Source organism: Anomaloglossus baeobatrachus, chromosome 2 (assembly GCF_048569485.1).
Source record: "Anomaloglossus baeobatrachus isolate aAnoBae1 chromosome 2, aAnoBae1.hap1, whole genome shotgun sequence".
Classification (NCBI taxonomy): Eukaryota; Metazoa; Chordata; class Amphibia; order Anura; family Aromobatidae; genus Anomaloglossus; species Anomaloglossus baeobatrachus.
Genome location: NC_134354.1, coordinates 433715444 through 433736725, shown reverse-complemented (window position 1 = coordinate 433736725; position 21282 = coordinate 433715444). Strand labels below are relative to the sequence as shown.

The following is a 21282-nucleotide window of genomic DNA, read 5'->3' as shown; positions in this document are numbered from 1 at the left end:
AACCGCAGCCTTGATGGGATTGTTAAGAAAAGGTCATTCAAAAATTGGAGGAGATTCACAAGGAGTGGACTGCTGCTGGAGTCAGTGCTTCAAGATCCACTACACACAGACATATCCAGGACATGGCTACAACTGTCGCATTCCTTGTGTCAAGCCACTCCTGACCAATAGACAATGCCAGAAGCGTCTTACCTGGGCCAAGGAAAAAAAGGACTGGACTGTGCTCAGTGGTCCAAGGTGTTGTGTTCAGATGAAAGTAAAGTTTGCATTTCATTTTAAAATCAAGGTCCCAGAGTCTGGAGGAAGAGTGGAGAGGCCACAGTCCAAGCTGCTTGAGGTCTAGTGTGAAGTTTCCACAATGAGTGATGGTTTGGGGAGCCATGTCATGTTCTGGTGTAGGTCCACTGTGTTTTAATCAAGACCAAAGTCAGAGCAGCCGTCTACCAGGAAATTTTAGAGCACTTCATGCTTCCCTCTGCCGACAAGCTTTTTGGAGATGGTACTTTTGGCAGTGTGGACAGGTGCCAAGTCCTGAAATTTCCAATACCTGGTTTAATAACCACAGTATCACTGTGCTTGATTGGCCAGAAAACTCGACTGACCTAAACCCTATAGAGAATCTATGGAGTATTGTCAAGAGGAAGATGAGAGACCAGACCCAATAATGCAGACGAGCTGAAGGCTGCTATCAAAGCAACCTGGGCTTCCATAACACCTCAGCAGTGCCACAAGCTGTTCTCCTCCATGCCACGCTGCATTGATGCAATAATTAATGCAAATGGAGCCCCAACCAAATACTAAGTGCATTTACTGAACAGACCTTTTCAGTAGGCTAACTTTTCTGAGTTTAAAATCATTTTTATATAATTAATTTATTGAGATGACTTGGGTTTTCATTGACTGTAAGTTATAATCATCAACATTAACAGAGATAAACACTTGAAATAGATCACTCGGTGTGTAATGACTCTATATAATGTGTTTCCCTGTTTGTATTGAATTACTGAAATTGCCGTACTTTTAGTTTTATAAGACTCATCCCAAATTTAGAGGTTAAAACTTTTTTTTTAAAAATGGGGCCCGTCTTTTATATTCTGATAGTGTCTTACTGGAGGGGGCACGGCAACTATGGTAGAGCGGGGGGGGGGGGGTGTCACAGGAGGTAGTTTCGGTGCTGGAGTAGGGCGATGCTGCGGCGGGTGTTACAGATACTCACTCTGTTGGCTTCAAAGAAATGACGTTTGCAATCAGCAAGTGAACATATTGAGCTCTCTGCTCTATGAGAAGCTGAGATTTCATCTGTGCAAGCGCCACCTCTGCACGCCATTTTCCTTAAGTCCGCTGATCAATGGGTCGGAAGCTGCGCATGTGCAGATGAGATCTTGATCCGAGAATTCCATCTGCGCACATGCCACAATCGGGCGCCATAATTTGAAGCCCGCACTGCTGACTGAGCATCTCCCCTGCCTCTCATCCGCTGCACCACCCTGCTCCACGGAGCCCCCACCGCAACCCGCACAGCACCCATTCTCCACCTCCCGGTCATCTACATTTGCATTATAAGACACCCCCCCCCCCTCATTTTCCTTTCAAATTTGTGGTAGGAAAAGCGCATCTTATAATCCGAAAAATATGGTAACTTTTTGATGATATTCTAATTTGAGATCCACTGTAGATGTGGCTGAGCTGCAGTATGAAATGTAACACTGATTCTGGTAAAAAAAAAAACAACAAAAAACACATTTTTAAATTGTATTTAACCCCTTTAATGATTGTATGCAGCCATTTCACTATATTAACCCAGTGTTTTGATACTGAGTGTAAACTTTTACACCAAGCATAAAGGGGGTTATTCATGAAAGTTTTTATGCCACAAAAGTGGCATGAAAGCTTTGAAAAGTCACAATCTTTACTGAACACAAACATTTTGAGACTTTAGTACACGCTCAATAGATGCTTCAGTGGAAAAGATTAGTCCTATTATAATCCTTTTGTGGCAATTAACATACCTATGTTGTTTCCTGAAACAAAACAAAGTTAGTTAAAAAAAAACAAAAAACACCCCAATCACCAATGTGAAAATTACAAGTCTTATACATTGCTATTTTGAGTACAGATTGTGATATGCAAACAGAAAAAATGGCCAAAATATATTTGATATGAAAATCTGGTTTTAACAATAAGTCATTTTTGTGATGATGCACTTCCTTTAAAAGGATTTTACTAAAGAGCCACTCCATCTCTTTATTTGTGGGTTGTTTTTTTTTTGTTAGATTTTTAAGTGTCCTTTCTCGGCCGGAATTCCCACATCCATTAGATGCGACAGTCCCGGGACTTTACCCGGCTCATCCTGATTACCCTGGTGCAGTGGCAATCTGGTTAATAAGGGGTTAATGGCAGCCTCTAGCTGCCACTAAGCCCTAGGTTATTGATGTGAGGTGTCTGAGACAGACACCCCCCCCCATTACTAATCTGTAAGTGAAAGTAAGTAATCACAAACAGCCAAAAAATCCTTTATTTGAAATAAAATAAAAACCCTTTTCTTTCACCACTTCATTACCGTCGAAACACCCCTCCAGGTCTGACGTAATCCATACGAGGTCCCACGGTGATTCATCTCTGTTCTGTCACAGCGAGCATCATAGAGATGACTGCCAGCTATGAGTGCAGACAGAGCTGTGCGATCAGAATACACTCGGGTGAACCCCTGATGTCACAGCTGCGGACCCTGCAGTACGGCGTGTCGCAGCAGTGATGTCACGGGTTCACCGTTGAGAGGTTTAGGCTGCGACTGAAGTGATCCACGCCATCAGCGGTGACGTCACTCAGGTGAGTCCTCCACCTGCTGCTCACTTCACCTGTGACCGCAAATCAGACCACGATTGGAGGATTCCAGCTGTGACCGCAAATCACCTGAGTGACAGCACCATTGATCGTGCTGCTCAGTTCAGTCACTTGGGTGATTTTTCTATCACAGTTGGAGGACTCCCGCTGTGGCTGCGGCTAACCAGAATGACGTCACCGCTGAGCGCAACTCACTTCAGTTGCTGCATGGAGCTCACAGAGGGCAGTCTTATTCTATGGCGCTCGCTGTGAGCGTCAGATGTAGCAGTGCTGGAAGATTCATGGGACCTCGTGTGAATTACATCTGACCTGGAGGGGTGTATGCAGGGTTATTAAAGTGGTGAAAGAGGGGGCTTTTTTTGTTTTAAAAATAAAGGATTTTTTGGGTGTTTGCTTATTTACTAACACTTAAAGATCAGTGATGGGGGGTGTCTCATAGACGTCTGCCATCACTAAGCTAGGGCTTAGTAGCAGCTGTGGGCTGTAATTAGCTCCTTATTACCCCGATTGCCACAGCACCAAGGCAACGGGAAGAGCCGGGCCCAGCGCCAGAAGTGGCGCATCTTATGGATGCGCCACTTCTGGGGCGGCTGGGAGCTGCTATTGTTAGGCTGGAAAAGACCAAATAATGATGGCCCTTCCAACCCTAATAATATCAGCCCCCAGTTGTCTGTTGTGCCTTGGCCGGTTTTAGAAAAATGGGGGGGGGTCACTTTTGTTATTTTCTTTTGTAAATCATGTCAATAAATAAGTTTAAAAAAAAAAAAAGCGTGGGATCCCCTCTATTTTTCATAACCAACCTAGATACAGCAGACAGCTGAGGGTTGCAGCCCGCATCTGCTGCTGTGCCTGTGCTGGTTAGAAAAACTGGGGGTCACCACGTCAAGCTTGCTATTCCTTCATCTGTCGAGCTACTCTGTTATTTATTTCTGTTCTTTCTCATTATCTATTCCATATGTTCTATCTATCCATCTATTCTAGCTATCAAATATCCTATCATATTATTTTATTTTTTTCTGCTTTAAAAAAAGCGTCAAAAATGCATGTGTTTTTACTGTTTTTTTTTTTTTTTTTGTCAAACCGTGTTTACAATTGTCAGTCTGCCAGAGGGTGCAGTTTTGTTGTCAAACCTAAAACGCAACGTGCACCCTACATGTTTGTACATGATGTGTAACTGTATTTTTGCAATTCAGAATATCACTAAAATATCTGATGAAATATTATCACACATCTCTATATGTGATGCAAGGTATTATTGCCATTAAAGCTTCTGACTAGACCATTCTACGGTCAAGCTAATGATTTCCCATATAGGAATAAAATAATCCATTGTTTATGCCCATAGATCACAATATAAAGTTGTTGGGCAGCCTAATTTTTGTTTTTGTCTTTTTCAGTGCTGGTAAAATAAGTTCTTTTACAACATGACGACCGAATCTCCTCGGCGCCCGAGTCGTTGTACAGCTGGAGTGATGGTCCGACCGCAGGCTGTCACGTAAGAATATTTTTTTATTTTTTTTTTTTTTGCATGTTTTTACATGGGTTGTTGTGTTTTTGCTTTTGTTTTTTTTGTTTTTTTTTTATTTTTTTGCTTTTGACTCTTACCCAGCCAGCAACAAAAATACACATTGTGCTTGGGTTTGCTAAGATGATCTATTTTGCACTTTGTTTATTTGGTAAACCTACATTCTTATTGATATCTGATCTAAGACCGTATTAGGATGCATTTATTGGTATGAGGTCAGCCTGCTATACAAAGTATGAGATGAAGCTGCTTCTTTTTTTTTTTTTTTCTTTTCCTCTCACTCCCCCTCCTCTTGTTTTGCAGGGAACAGTCTTATATGGAAAGTGTTGTCACGTTTCTCCAAGATGTTGTTCCACAGGTTAGTGCTTAAATCCAGAACTAGATGTACATTTTAAGATGATACAGGTACAGATTGTAACTTGTTTATTGTATTTCTAAGTGGGTGCTTTGGCGGAGTATTATTTGATTACCTGTCGCTGCCCCTTACACAATAGTGCATATGGACTTCACATTATTATTGATTAGAGATTACGAACATTTGTCACTCATCCAAAGGATAGATGATAGTTTGTGGAACGCAAGGGGTCTGACCATTGGGACCACCACCAATCTTGAGAATGGGACTCTGAAATGATACGCTGGTATCTGGTAGCTGCATATCCATTTCATTCATTTAATATGAGACTGCCAGATAAAAGTCAAGCCCTGTATTTGGCTATTTGCCCCGTAAAGTTTGAATGATGTGGTGGTGCCCATGCATAGTCATCGTTTAATTTTGATAGGATATTTCTAAGCTATATACAGAGGATCAATAGGGGCACCATCTGTTGGACCCCACTAGTTGGCATGTTTTTACTTCTACATTAAAGGGGTGGTTCACAACAACTGCAATAGTGGCCACATCTTTATAAATATCTTGAAATGTCTTGGTCAGCCAACTTTTGCCTCTGAGTGGCGCTATTGCGGTCCGTTCATTCCCATGAAGGGACCCCCCCCTCAGGCTCCATGACCTCTGAGATCCGGTGATGTCATGTCAACTTCCAGTTGACCTAACATCATAGAGGCCAGCACCAGTGTTTGTGAGTGAGTGGGCGGTGTTTCGCCGCTTATCACAGGCCAGCATAGTTTCTGCTTGCGGCGGTCGGCGGTGGTGGTGGTACCTCTAATGACAAATGTAGTATAGTACTTCACATATCTCATGTTCAGGGCATTGCGGGACCTTAGGTAACCATGGTTATGACCATGAGCAACGAACTGTCACTGTCACTATATGCTAACGAATGATACCTAAAGTCTAGCAATACCTGAACAGGAGGTAAGGCCGGTTTCACACATCCGGCTTTTCGCCCGTTTACCGGATCCGGCGCTCTCCCATACAGTGACTACAGTACAGTGACAGCGCAACAAGCGCCGGTCACATGCTGTCATGTGATCGGCGCATGTGACCCGGAAGTTACAGCGCTGTCACTGTACTGTATTGTCTGTACGGGAGAGCGCCGGATCCGGTAAACCGGCGAAAAGCCGGATGTGTGTAACCGGCCTTAGCCACCTAGTGAATCAGAAGAACTATACTATATATTTAGTTAGAGTTATTTGCTAATATTATCATTATGATACCTACTACATATTGGGATAGGATCCTGGAGATGGGAATACTCCTTTTAAGTATATACATAGTATTATTTAATGCCCCACCATCATTCTCCAGAAAAAGTTGTAGATCGTCTGCGTAAAATACAACTTTCTATTCCATATTCTCATAATTACTGCTGCTCAATGATGATAGCAAACAACAACTGGGACAATGGACACCCTTGCCTTGTACCGCCTATGTAGCTTGAAGCTTCGTGACAGCTCACCATTTACCTTGATTTTAGACTTGGGTGATGTATAGAACAATTGCACCTAGGAAATGAAGGTAGGCCCAAATTTTTTGTTTTTGTAAAGCCACTCACAACCCCATTCCATGCGATCGAAGGCCTTCTCTGCACCCAATGATAGCACTACCCTACGGCCCACATTATCTGCTGCAACTTGCATATTTAAGGCCCAGTCACACTAAACAACTTACCAGCGATCCCAACAACGATACAACCTGATAGGGATCGCTGGTAAGTTGCTAGGAGGTCGCTGGAGAGATGTCACACTATGCGACGCTCCAGCGATCCCACCAGCAACCTGACCTGGCAGGGATCGCTGGAGCGTCGCTACACGGGTTGCTGGTGAGCTGTCACACATGCAGATCTCATCAGCAACCTGTGACCAGCCCCCAGCGCTTCGTGGAAGCGATGCTGCGCTTGGTAACTAAGATAAATCCAGCGCTTCGTGGAAGCGATGATGCGCTTGGTAACTAAGATAAATATCGGGTAACCAACCCGATATTTACCTTGGTTACCAGCGCACACCTCTTAGCGCTGGCTCCCTGCACACCTAGCCACAGTACACATCGGGTTAATTACCCGATGTGTACTCTGCTACGTGTGCAGGCAGCAGGAGTCGGCTTCTGCGGACGCTGGTAACCACGGTAAACATCGGGTAACCAAGAAGCCCTTACCTTGGTTACCCGATATTTACCTTCGTTACCAGCGTCTGCCGCTCTCACACTGCCAGTGCCTACTCCCTGTTCCCTGCACTCCTAGCCACAGTACACATCGGGTTAATTACCCGATGTGTACTGTGGCTACGTGTGCAGAGTGCAGGCAGCCGGCACTGACAGCTGAGAGCGGCGGACGCTGGTAACGAAGGTAAATATCGGGTAACCAAGGTAAGGGCTTCTTGGTTACCCGATGTTTAGCGTGGTTACCAGCATCCGCAGAAGCCGGCTCACTGCACATTCAGTTGTTGCTCTGTCGCTGTCGCACACAGTGATGTGTGCTTCACAGCGGGAGAGCAACAACTAAAAAATGGCCCAGGACATTCAGCAACAACAAGCAATCTCACAGCAGGGGCCAGGTTGTTGCTGGATGTCACACATAGCAACATCGCTAGCAACATCGCTGCTACCTCACAAAAGTTGTTTCTTAGCAGCGATGTTGCTTAGTGTGACGTGGCCTTTAGGAACAAATGGCCTAAATTTATTGCAGTGGCCTTGTTGGGCATAAAGCCCGTTTGATTGGGGTGTATTATTTTGTTTAGTGCCTTAGCTATTATTTTGATATCTACAGTCAATAATGAAATAGGCCAATATAACTCAGGTAATTGCAAGTCCTTACTGTTCTTTGGGAGAATAGTAATTATAGCCTCAAACATGGAGGGTTGGTATTGACTGTTCTTTCAAGTAGTAGTTATATAGACGTAACAAGTTAGGCTATGTGCGCACGTTGCGTAATTACATGCAGTTACGCTGCTGCCCGAAGCGCGCGTTCTAAGAAGTGACATGTCACTTCTTCCGTGCGCTTTGCCTGCAGCCCCTGCTCTGTCTATGGGAGGAGCTGCAGGCAGAGCGCATGGAATCGGCTTTTTTTTTTTTTTTTTTCTATTGGGAGCTGCACCTGGAGCTTTATGATTAGGCATAAGTGATAAGGCTTTCTCCAATTCCTCTCCTGACAAAGGAATATCCAGGGTATGTCTTATCTTCTACCTATAACGAGGGCAATTTAGCTATGTCCAAAAAAAACCTCGATATATTTCTCTCTGTAGATTGAGGCTTTGAAGAATGTAATGACTCCTAAAAAGAGAACAAGACTTCCAGACTCTCATTTTTAGAGTTTACCAAACCTAATCTGCTTTCCTAGTTTTCAGTTTGGCCTTTTCCATCTCTAAAGAAAAATCCCCATAAGTAAGCTTTTATAGACTCCCAGACCATAGGGACCGATGCTGTCCCCTCATTAAATTGAAAGAACTCCTTTAGTCTGATGATACCTTATCCACAGTCTGCAACAGTTCCACAGTTTAGGAGAACCTTTATTCAAATTACGTAAAACACTAAGTTAATTATGGTCTGAAATAACAATAGGTAGATGTTGGATATCCTTAACAAGACTAGCCTCAGGGAACCTGACTCTCCACACATCTACGTGAAACCTATTTTCTTTGTCGCTCCATTGGGAGACCCAGACAATTGGGTGTATAGGCTATGCCTCCGGAGGCCGCACAAAGTATTACACTAAAAGTGTAAAACCCCTCCCCTTCTGCCTATACACCCCCCGTGCTCCCACGGGCTCCTCAGTTTTTTGCTTTGTGCGAAGGAGGCAGACATGCACGCATAGCTCCACAGATTAGTCAGCAGCAGCTGCTGACTATGTCGGATGGAAGAAAAGTGGGCCCATATAGGGCCCCCAGCATGCTCCCTTCTCACCCCACTCTTGTCGGCGGTGTTGTTAAGGTTGAGGTATCCATTGCGGGTACGGAGGCTGGAGCCCACATGCTGTTTTCCTTCCCCATCCCCCTTAGGGCTCTGGGTGAAGTGGGATCCTAATGGTCTCCAGGCACTGAGACCGTGCTCCATCCACAGCTCCTGAGGACCCTGCTGGATAGGAGCCGAGTATCGTTCAGGGACATGGCCCTGCTACTTTGAGGTACTCTGTGTCCCCGTTGGGACCGCGCACAGCAACACTCCAGCATTGCTGGGTGTGCTAGTGCACCGAGGACCGCGGCGCTGACCGCGTTTGTGCCATTATACACTGCAGCGTCGCTGAGTGTGTTTGTGTATGGGGACTACCGCGCTGACCGCCGCTGCCATTGTTATTACTGAGGCGCGGCTGGGACTGTTAGTGCGCCGGGGACTCTGCGCCGGCCGCGCTTATACGGCGGCCGCGCTTATAACTCGAGTCCCCGGCTTTTGGGCCTAGTCTCTTTTTCTTCCCGCCCCCAGCCCTGCCAGTCAGGGGAAGGGCGGGACGCTGTACAGCACGGCAGCACTGAGGGCTGGAGCATGCTTTGCATACTCCACCCCCCTCACTGTGCACAGTGGGGCACCAGTTCCCGCACTTTCTGGGTCACGCCCACGGCTCCCTCCTCTCCTCAGGACGCCGGCAGCCATTCCTGTCAGCTCCTCGGACGCTGCAGAGGGGAGACAAACTCTGGGGGACCCAGGCAGGGATTCTGGTGGCCACACAACCGCTTTAAGCGGGCGGTAAGCAGCACCTGAGGTGCTCGCCCCACTTGTGCAGAAGTGTAATTATAGTTTATATGTTTACAGGCTATACTTTACACTGTATGGTGCACAGTTGATTTCTGGCTATATACCCTGTTGTGTTGCTCAAAGGAGACAACAACATGGCGCCCACAAGAAGCAGGGGTGCCAAAACACAGGCTTACTATGCTGCCTGCGCCGCATGTACAACCTCGCTACCGGCAGGTTCCACTGACCCTCATTGTGTGCACTGCTCGGCCCCTGTGGCACTTACTCAGCCGGAGCCTCTGCTAAGGGGGGCCCAGGGGGAACAACCAGCTAACACTGTCCAGGTGACAGGGACGGAGTTTGCAGTTTTTACTGACAGACTTTCTGAGACTATGGCTAAGATTCTAGAAGCTTTGCAGTCCAGACCGGTATCTCAGACCATGGGCACTGTGGAATCACTGCCCCCTGGTTCCCCTCAGTTGGAACAACAATGTTCCCCCGGGGTGTCTCATAGATCCCAGGGTGAGGTCTCTAACAAGGACCGCAGTCCCAGACCGCCTAAGCGAGCTCGCTGGGAAATCCCCTCGACCTCATCACATTGTTCAGGGTCTCAGAGGGATGACTCTCTGTATGATGAAGCGGAGGTAGCTGATCAGGATTCTGATCCTGAGGCCGCTCTGAACCTTGATACTCCTGATGGTGACGCCATAGTGAATGATCTTATCGCGTCCATACATCAAATGCTGGATATTTCTCCCTCGGCTCCTCCAGTCTAGGAGTCAGCCTCTCAGCAGGAGAAATTCCGTTTCAGGTTCCCCAAGCGTACAACGAGTATGTTTCTGGATCACTCCGATTTCAGAGAGGCAGTCCAGAAACACCGAGTTTGTCCAGATAAGCGTTTTTCCAAGCGCCTTAAGGATACACGTTATCCCTTCCCCCCTGACGTGGTCAAGGGCTGGACTCAGTGTCCCAAGGTGGATCCTCCAATCTCCAGACTGGCGGCTAGATCCTTAGTTGCAGTTGAAGATGGAGCTTCGCTCAAGGATGCCACTGACAGACAGATGGAGCTCTGGTTGAAATCCATCTATGAGGCTATCGGCGCGTCTTTTGCTCCAGCATTCGCAGCCGTATGGGCACTCCAAGCTATCTCAGCGGGTCAAGCGCAAATTGACGCACTCACACGTACGTCTGCGCCGCAAGTGGCGTCCATAACTTCTCAAACGTCGGCATTTGCGTCCTACGCTATTAATGCTGTCCTGGACTCTGCGAGCCGTACGGCGGTTGCAGCCGACAATTCGGTGGCAATACGCAGGGCCTTGTGGCTACGGGAATGGAAGGCAGATTCGGCTTCCAAAAAGTCCTTAACCGGTTTGCCATTTTCTGGCGACCGTTTGTTTGGTGAGAGACTGGATGAGATCATCAAACAATCCAAGGGAAAGGAAACATCCTTACCCCAGGCCAAACCAAAATTACCCCAACAGAGGAGGGGACAGTCGAGGTTTCGGTCCTTTCGGGGTGCGGGCAGGTCCCAATTCTCCTCGTACAAAAGGCCTCAGAAGGATCAGAGGAACTCCGATCCATGGCGGTCTAAGTCACGCCCTAAAAAGACCGCTGGAGGTGCCGCTACCAAGGCGGCTTCCTCATGACTTACGGCCTCCTCACACCGCATCCTCGGTCGGTGGCAGGCTCTCTCGCTTTTCCGACATTTGGCTGCCACAGGTAAAAGACCGTTGGGTGAGAGACATCCTGTCTCACGGTTACAGGATAGAGTTCAGCTCTCGTCCTCCGACTCGATTTTTTCAGAACATCTCCGCCTCCCGAGCGAGCCGATGCTCTTCGGCAGGCGCTGGGCACTCTGAAGGCAGAAGGAGTGGTGGTCCCCGTTCCTCTTCAGCAACAGGGTCACGGTTTTTACTCCAACCTGTTTGTGGTTCCAAAGAAGGACGGGTCTTTCCGTCCTGTCCTGGACCTAAAATTGCTCAACAAACACGTAAAGACCAGGCGGTTCCGGATGGAATCCCTCCGCTTCGTCATCGCCTCAATGTCCCAAGGAGATTTCCTTGCATCGATCGATATCAAAGATGCTTATCTTCACGTACCGATTGCTCCAGAGCATCAGCGCTTCCTGCGCTTCGCCATAGGAGACGAACACCTTCAGTTCGTGGCACTGCCGTTGGGCCTGGCGACAGCCCCACGGGTTTTCACCAAGGTCATGGCTGCAGTAGTGGCGGTCCTCCACTCTCAGGGTCACTCGGTGATCTCTTACTTAGACAATCTGCTGGTCAAGGCTCCCTCTCAAGAGGCATGCCAGCACAGCCTCACCGCTACTCTGGAGACTCTCCAGAGTTTCGGGTGGATCATCAATTTTCCAAAGTCAAATCTGACACCGGCCCAATCGCTGACATATCTTGGCATGGAGTTTCATACCCTCTCAGCGATAGTGAAGCTTCCGCTGAACAAGCAGCGTTCACTACAGACGGGGGTGCAATCTCTCCTTCAAGGTCAGTCGCACCCCTTGAGGCGCCTCATGCACTTCCTGGGGAAGATGGTGGCAGCAATGGAGGCAGTCCCTTTCGCGCAGTTTCACCTGCGTCCTCTTCAATGGGACATCCTACGCAAATGGGACAGGAAGCCGACGTCCCTCGACAGGAACGTCTCCCTCCCTCAGGCAACCAAAGCTTCCCTTCGGTGGTGGCTTCTTCCCACTTCATTATCGAAGGGGAAATCCTTCCTACCCCCATCCTGGGCGGTGGTCACGACGGACGCGAGTCTGTCAGGGTGGGGAGCAGTCTTTCTCCACCACAGGGCTCAGGGTACGTGGACTCAGCAAGAGTCCTCACTTCAGATCAATGTTCTGGAGATCAGGGCAGTGTATCTTGCCCTAAAAGCATTCCAGCAGTGGCTGGAAGGCAAGCAGATCCGAATTCAGTCGGACAACTCCACAGCGGTGGCTTACCTCAACCACCAAGGCGGAACACGCAGTCGGCAAGCCTTCCAGGAAGTCCGGCGGATTTTGATGTGGGTGGAAGCCACGGCCTCCACCATCTCCGCAGTTCACATCCCGGGAGTGGAAAACTGGGAAGCAGACTTTCTCAGTCGCCAGGGCATGGACGCGGGGGAATGGTCCCTTCACCCGGACGTGTTTCAGGAGATCTGTTGCCGCTGGGGGATGCCGGACGTCGACCTAATGGCGTCCCGGCACAACAACAAGGTCACGGCATTCATGGCACGATCTCACGATCACAGAGCTCTGGCGGCAGACGCCTTAGTTCAGGATTGGTCGCAGTTTCAACTCCCTTATGTGTTTCCTCCTCTGGCACTGTTGCCCAGAGTGTTACGCAAGATCAGGGCCGACTGCCGCCGCGCCATCCTCGTCGCTCCAGACTGGCCGAGGAGGTCGTGGTACCCGGATCTGTGGCATCTCACGGTCGGCCAACCGTGGGCACTACCAGACCGACCAGACTTGCTGTCCCAAGGGCCGTTTTTCCATCTGAATTCTGCGGCCCTCAACCTGACTGTGTGGCCATTGAGTCCTGGATCTTAGCGTCTTCAGGATTATCTCAAGAGGTCATTGCCACTATGAGACAGGCTAGGAAACCAACGTCCGCCAAGATCTACCACAGGACGTGGAAAATATTCCTGTCGTGGTGCTCTGCTCAGGGTTTTTCTCCCTGGCCATTTGCCTTGCCCACTTTTCTGTCCTTTCTTCAATCCGGATTGGAAAAGGGTTTGTCGCTCGGCTCCCTTAAGGGATAAGTCTCTGCGCTCTCTGTTTTTTCAGAAGCGCCTGGCCAGACTTCCACAGGTACGCACGTTCCTGCAGGGGGTTTGTCACATCGTCCCTCCTTACAAACGTCCGTTAGAACCCTGGGATCTGAACAGGGTGCTGATGGTTCTTCAGAAACCACCGTTCGAGCCAATGAGGGATATTTCTCTCGCACGCCTTTCGCAGAAAGTGGTTTTCCTAGTTGCAGTCACTTCACTTCGGAGAGTGTCTGAGCTAGCAGCGTTGTCATGCAAAGCCCCTTTCCTGGTGTTTCACCAGGACAAGGTGGTCCTGCGTCCGGTTCCGGAATTTCTCCCTAAGGTGGTATCCCCCTTTCATCTCAATCAGGATATCTCCTTACCCTCTTTTTGTCCTCATCCAGTTCACCAATGTGAAAAGGATTTGCACTTGTTAGATCTGGTGAGAGCACTCAGATTCTACATTTCTCGTACGGCGCCCCTGCGCCGCTCGGATGCACTCTTTGTCCTTGTCGCTGGCCAGCGTAAAGGGTCACAAGCTTCCAAATCAACCCTGGCTCGGTGGATCAAGGAACCAATTCTCGAAGCTTATCGTTCCTCGGGGCTTCCGGTTCCCTCAGGGCTGAAGGCCCATTCTACCAGGGCCGTGGGAGCGTCCTGGGCCTTGCGGCACCAGGCTACGGCTCAGCAGGTGTGTCAGGCAGCTACCTGGTCGAGCCTGCACACTTTCACGAAACACTATCAGGTGCATACCTATGCTTCGGCGGATGCCAGCCTAGGTAGGCGAGTCCTTCAGGCGGCGGTTGCCCACCTGTAGGACGGAGCCGTTCCGGCTCTATTATGAGGTATTATTTACCCACCCAGGGACTGCTTTTGGACGTCCCAATTGTCTGGGTCTCCCAATGGAGCGACAAAGAAGAAGGGAATTTTGTTTACTTACCGTAAATTCCTTTTCTTCTAGCTCCAATTGGGAGACCCAGCACCCGCCCCTGTTTTTTTGTGTACACATGTTGTTCATGTTGAATGGTTTCAGTTCTCCGATATTCCTTCGGATTGAATTTACTTTAAACCAGTTTATAATTTTTTTCCTCCTTCTTGCTTTTGCACCAAAACTGAGGAGCCCGTGGGAGCACGGGGGGTGTATAGGCAGAAGGGGAGGGGCTTTACACTTTTAGTGTAATACTTTGTGCGGCCTCCGGAGGCATAGCCTATACACCCAATTGTCTGGGTCTCCCAATTGGAGCTAGAAGAAAAGGAATTTACGGTAAGTAAACAAAATTCCCTTCTTTATTCCAAGATCTATTGAGTAAAATGAACCCCTTTTAAGTTACCATATTTTTCATTTTATAAGACTTACCCCAAATTCACAGGTAAAAAAAAAACAAAAAAAAAAAAACAAACCCACAGGGCCCGTTTTATAATCCGGTGATGTCTTACTGCTGTACTGGGGCTTCAGGCTCTGCTCCGTGCTGGCTCTGCTCCATGCTGGCTCTGCTGTGCCCCGTGCTGGCTCTGCTCTGCCCCATGCTGGCTCTGCTCTGCCCCGTGCTGGCTCTGCTCTGTAAGGGGGGTGGCGAGTTACGGGTTATTCTGAAGATGTGCTTCAAACAAATGGCACCCAAAGGCAGTGCGTGCGCAGATGGCGCTCTTGAGCCAAGAGCTCAATCTGCGTGGGCAATGGGCGCCATTATTTGAAGTCCTTACCACTTACATTGTTAGAATGGCTTGTATCTCACCGGCCGCCGCCGACCATAGCAGCTGCGCCGGCCGCCGCCGACCACAGCAGCTGCGCCGGCCTTCACTGCACACAACAGCTCTGCCGACCACCGCACAGAGCCCCTGCCTCCTGTGACCCCTCTCAATCACCACCTGGTAAAAGCTACATTCGGATTTTAAGAAGCACCCCTCATTTTCCTCCCAAATTTTTGGGAGGGAAAGTGCGTCTTATAATCCGAAAAATACGGTATATATTTTACTTGTTGGCGGTTATCTTACTCTTGCTTCGGTGATGAAGGTGCTTTCTAACTTGGTCAGTAGAAAGCTTAGGTGCACCTATCGGCGAAGTGTTACTTTATATTGCTTGTGCACTTTGTGTCTGCAAGTAAAGGTCTTATTGTCTGGAGGTTAAATTACACTGATATTTATATTAACTCATATTTTTTTTTTCTTTTTTTCTTGCATTAGGCTTATAGTGGATCACCTACAACTGAGGAAAAAGAGAAAATAGTTTGGGTTCGGTTTGAAAATTCCGATTTGAATGGTAAGGCTATTATGTTTTCCCAGTTATACTATAATAATAAAAACAATCCTTTACTGGATTAGATTATAATTGTAATTTTTTTTTGTCTTATTTCTAAATCATTATTCTAGTTCCAATCCTTATACAATCAAAACAAAAAATAAAATGATATAAGTAATTAAATTTCCTTGCGAGTGATGCTATAGGCCTCGTCATGATGGATTTGTTATGCAGAATTGTGAGTTTTAGGACACAAACATTATTATTTTTTTTTTTTTACATTGTTTTGTAAATTAATAATGCCAAAATTCCAAGCTACCTATAGTGATATATTTTTACGATTGCTGATTAGTTGATAAGGACCACAATGACTGACTTTCTCGGTTGGATTTTTTTTGTAACAATGGTTGTCTGTTTGTCGATTTTCTAGATGCATACAGGAATATGGAGTTTCATGAAATGCACAGTACAGGGAACGATCCCCCTTTGCTTTTGATGATTGGATATACAGATGGCCTGCAGATTTGGACTATACCGGTAAATGTAATCTTTTCTAATGACTTTGTGGGAGACTTTTCTGTGCAAATACAAAGGAAGTGGGTAAGCTGTCCATAGCTTGCAACCAGGTTGGCACCGTAATTTCCAATTTCACTTGCACTAAGTAGCAGAAATTTCTCCACTTTTTCCTTCTGTGCTGGGGTTTTTATTTATTTCTTCGTTAAAAAACGCACAACTGCTTTCTTTCACCTTGGGTGCATTTTGTCATGTTTTTAACTCCTGATGTTGCATCATGTTGTTGTTGTTGTTGTTGTTGTTGTGGTGTTTTTTTTTTTTTTATTCCTTTTTTATTTTTTTTGTGACAGTCAGGGCTCATTGACCCGACCATATTTTCGGTCCAAGTCTTATCCGTGGGGGTAACCCCTCCCCCCCAAAAAAAACAAACAGCCAATGTTATGTTATTCAATGGGGCAGTGCGGATGACGGATTATTTTCACTGACAATGTGTATGTGAAAGTAATCGCAGCATGCTGCAAATTGACTCTGGAATCAGATGACTCAGCCATTCAAATCTTTGGATGCGAGTTAAAAAATAAAGATGGTGTCTGGGTTTTATGGCTACTATGCAATTCTGTAAGATAGGAAACTGTAAATGGCCTTGTACTTTAACATCTTTTTCTGTAATACAAAAGAACCCCCCCAAAAAAACAACAAACAATTTTACACTGAACAAGTGAGAAATTTGTCTTCCTTTTCTAAATGAAAATTGGATCTATTGTGACCATGTGATGTACTGAAACCGGGGGGAACCTCAATCATTGCCAAAATTGCACGGGAAGTGGGGAGGGGGGGGGGGGGAAGCGTAATTGTAGCGTTTTGTTTTTTAATTATCGCATTCATTACACCATATATATATTACCTGGTAATATTCTCCAGGTCAGTACAATTAAGGATAGTTTTTTCTAATTATGCCATTTACCAGTCCGGTTAATTTGATATTTTTGACTTCTACTTTTATAGTGATGCCACATGTGTAGTTTATTTCTTTATTTTTAATTGGAGAAAAGGGGGGTGAATTTAACTTCTGGGGTTTTTTGTTTTAATTTTGCTATACAACAGTATTGCTGGATATACCAAAATTATGGTCTCCTATGAACGCCATCCACCACCTGACCTTCCTAGGAGTACCTTCATGACAGGAACAGGTGTATCTAGCAGGCCCTTGGCCATTATGGCAACTCATCGTCACCTCGCGATTGGGTCAGGGGGACGCACGACGCATAGAATGATGCGCCCCTTGCCTTGCTATTGCACCTGTTAGAGATTAACTACAGCATTTAACAGATTTAAACCAAATCTTTAAAATCCTAAAAAGATCCAGTTGATTGAACGCCATTAATAAACAGAATTTTTTTCTTCATGATCTTGTCTCCCAAAAAGCATAATTAAATTGATCAAAAAGTTGTAAATGGAAATAAAAACTACAGCACCTGAAGAATAAAGATATTGGGTCATTTTTTTACCACATCTTGAACTCTAGAAAAACTGCACAGTTGGTTTTTTTTTTTTGTATTGAATGCCACCATTTAGTTTTACCATATAATGAAAAGAAAAAAATTTGTCCCTCAAAAATTATGACCTCCATAGAACTCAGTATGACTAAAAAGAAAGCACTGAAAAAAATGACGGTGGCAGGTAAGTTTCATAGTTTTTAATGTTTACGGTAGATATACAGTATCCACTAGTGATGGGCAGACCTGGACTGTAAAAGTCCAGATCTGTGCGGGTTCAAAAGTACCCATGCACCGACCCGGGAATTCCAGGTAACGATCCGGGTCCATCCACTCTTGTAACTAAAAAAAATTAAAAGGGAAGATAAAGGGGAAAGCAGGCCTGTTATACCTACTGAGTCTATTGCACGGCTGTACACTCCTTCCAGGCCTCTCACACTACTTCCGGAGCCGCTCATTAACCTCATACATATGCACTATTTTCCACACCCACCAGCAGTCCCAGCGTCTGATTGCTTGCAGTTACATGCGCCCCCACCCTGTTTGACTGTTGGGTCTGACTGCTTGGAATTGCACACGCTGTCTGCGTATGTATAGTGGTGTAAAAACAAACAGATGTAGGGTCCCCCCGTATTATGATACCCAGCACAGATAAAGCATACGGCTATAGGCTATAGCTCCCAACCATATGCTTATCTTGGCGGTGTATCAAAATAAAGGGCATGTAAAAAAAAATTATATAATTTATTTTTCTTTAAACTGTGTGCGTCCCCCCCCCCCCCCCCTCCCTAATTTTGATACATAGCCATGATAAAGCCGACATTTGGAAGCTGGCATTTTCAGACTGGGGAGACCCATGCTTATTGGGCACCCCCAGCTTAAAAAATAGCATCCGCCCAGAATGGTCGTATCCGTTAGATGCGACAATCCCGGATCTTTATCAATGTAAATTGGTGGCAATCGGGGTAATAAGGGGTTAATGACAGCTTACAGGAGCTGCCACTAAGCCCTAGATTAGTAATAGGGAGGGTCTATGAGACCCCCCCCCATTACTAATACTGTAAGTGAAAAGTAAAAACAAACACTGAAAAAATCCCTTATTTGGAATAAGACAAAACGCACCCTTTCACCACTTTACTAACCCCCTGCAGATCCAACGTAATCCACACAAGGGCCCACGACTATTCCAGCTCTGCTACGTTACTGAAGGCACAGACATAGAACATGACCACTGACTGTGAGCTTCTGGCAGAGACTGAGCCGCAGCGATAAGCGGTGATGTCATTCAGGTTATTTGCGATCACAGCTACAAGTTGCCATAGTCCTCCACCTGTTACCGCAGGTAACTTGACCACAAGTAAATTAATTAAACTTGGTGACCTCAGTGAGGTCACTGACCTGCATCTCCTGTTCGAAAAACAGTTGTTTTTTTTTTGCCAAGAGATGCAGTTTTGGCGCTGAAATTTTTACACCATATTCTTGCACTCAATCTACATCTTTTGTCAAAAAAAGCTAAACTTTTGGTCGCTGCTATAAGTTCATCAAGTTCAATCTGTTGCCCAACGTGTTGGTCTAGAGGAAGGCAAGAACGTGATGCGACAAACAGTAAGCTAACTAACCCTAACGTTTTTCACTGTCCATGGTGAAGGTTTGTACACTCATATGAAAACGTTTGGGCACCCCTATTAATGTTAACTTTTTTTCTTTATAACAATTTGGGTTTTTGTAACAGCTATTTCAGTTTCATATATCAAATAACTGATGGACTCGGTAATATTTCTGGATTGAAATGAGGTTTATTGTACTAACAGAAAATGTGCATTCCACATTTAAACAAAATTTGACCGGTGCAAAAGTATGGGCAACCTTATCAATTTCTTGATTTGAACACTCCTAACTAATTTTTACTGACTTACTAAAGCACGAAATTGTTTTTGTAACCTCATTGAGCTTTGAACTTCATAGGCAGGTGTATCCAATCATGAGAAAAGGTATTTAAGGTGGCCACTTGCAAGTTGTTCTCCTTTTTGAATCTCCTATGAAAAGTGGCATCATGGGCTCCTCAAAACAACTCTCAAATGATCTGAAAACAAAGATTATTCAACATAGTTGTTCAGGGCAAGGATACAAAAAGTTGTCTCGGAGATTTAAACAGTCAGTTTCCACTGTGAGGAACATAGTAAGGAAATGGAAGAACACAGGTACAGTTCTTGTTAAGCCCAGAAGTGGCAGGCCAAGAAAAATATCAGAAAGGCAGAGAAGAAGAATGGTGAGAACAGTCAAGGACAATCCACAGACCACCTCCAAAGACATACAGCATCATCTTGCTGCAAATGGTGTCACTGTGCATCGGTCAACAATACAGTGCACGTTGCACAAGGAGAAGCTGTATGGGAGAGTGATGCGAAAGAAGCCATTTCTGCAAGCACGCCACAAACAGTCGCCTGAGGTATGTAAAAGCACATTTGGACAAGCCAGTTACATTTTGGAAGAAGGTCCTGTGGACTGACGAAACAAAGATTGAGTTGTTTGGTTATACAAAAAGGTGTTATGCATGGAGGCAAAAAAACACGGCATTCCAAGAAAAGCACTTGCTACCCACAGTAAAATTTAGTGGAGGTTCCATCATGCTTTGGGGCTGTGTGGCCAATGCCGGCACCGGGAATCTTGTTAAGGTTGAGGGTGGCATGGATTCAACTCAGTATCAGCAGATTCTTGACAATAATGTGCAAGAATCAGTGACGAAGTTGAAGTTACGCAGGAGATGGATATTTCAGCAAGACAATGATCCAAAACAATGCTCCAAATCTACTCAGGCATTCGTGCAGAGGAACAATTACAATGTTTTGGAATGGCCATCCCAGTCCCCCAGACCTGAATATCATTGAACATCTGTGGGATGATTTGAAGCGAGCTGTCCATGCTCGGCGACCATCAAACTTAACTGAACTGGAATTGTTTTGTAAACAGGAATGGTCAAATATATCTTCATTCAGGATCCAGAAACTCATTAAAAGCTACAGGAAGCGACTAGAGGCTGTGATTTTTGCAAAAGGAGGATCTACAAAATATTCATGTCACTTTTCTGTTGAGGTGCCCATACTTTTGCACCAGTCAAATTTTGTTTAAATGCGGATTGCACATTTTCTGTTAGTACAATAAACCTCATTTCAATCCATAAATGTTATTCAGTCCATCAGTTATTAGATATATGCAACTGAAATAGCTGTTGCAAAAACCCAAATTGTTATAAAGAAAAAAGGTTAACATTAATAGGGGTGCCCAAACTTTTTCATATGACTGTATGTGTGTGCGTGTGATACGTGTGCTATCTGTGTGACATCAAGATAGCCCATGGACAGCATGAACTGGTATGTTTACGCATTTCTGTTGCAGCAGTTACTTCCGGTTCCACACTGAGTGCAATGAATATGTATGAGCTTAATGAGTGGGACCCTGGAAACAGCAGAGGCAAAGACCGCATCGCTGGAGACAAGCAAGTATAAACATTTTTTATTTTTATGTCACCTGTGTTTTCTTCGGTGCATGTCACACGGATCACATCAGTGTATGGTATGTGTGATACATCTGCAGCCTGCACAAAAAGGACATGTCATCGTGTGAAGCACACTGACACGTGGGTGCTCCAAACGGAGGCACGGTCCATATCAAAACATGGACGTATGAGCAAACCCATTGATTTTAATTAGTATTTGTGTTCTTGTCTCCGATACGTGTGAAAACAGACGTCACACGTACCGGAGACACGGATCTGTGAAGGAGGCCTAAGGGGAAAAATTTCTTCCCCACTTCACATCCGGTAATTGGATTAGTTCCCTGGATCAATGCCTCATCACTC

General features: G+C 45.9%; 1 protein-coding gene across 4 annotated transcripts in view; it reads left to right on the top strand.

Moving 5' to 3' along the window:
* The window catches only part of BCAS3 (BCAS3 microtubule associated cell migration factor), a 1792248-nt gene that overhangs the window by 23418 nt on the left and 1747548 nt on the right, over positions 1–21282 (top strand). For all 4 annotated transcript variants that reach the window (XM_075336241.1, XM_075336239.1, XM_075336242.1 and 1 more), the window contains exons 3-6: positions 4242–4339; positions 4673–4727; positions 15360–15435; positions 15845–15951. In XM_075336241.1, the coding sequence (XP_075192356.1) occupies positions 4269–4339; positions 4673–4727; positions 15360–15435; positions 15845–15951 (309 nt within the window). In that variant the 5' untranslated portion in view covers positions 4242–4268. The remainder of the gene's footprint in view (positions 1–4241; positions 4340–4672; positions 4728–15359; positions 15436–15844; positions 15952–21282) is intronic.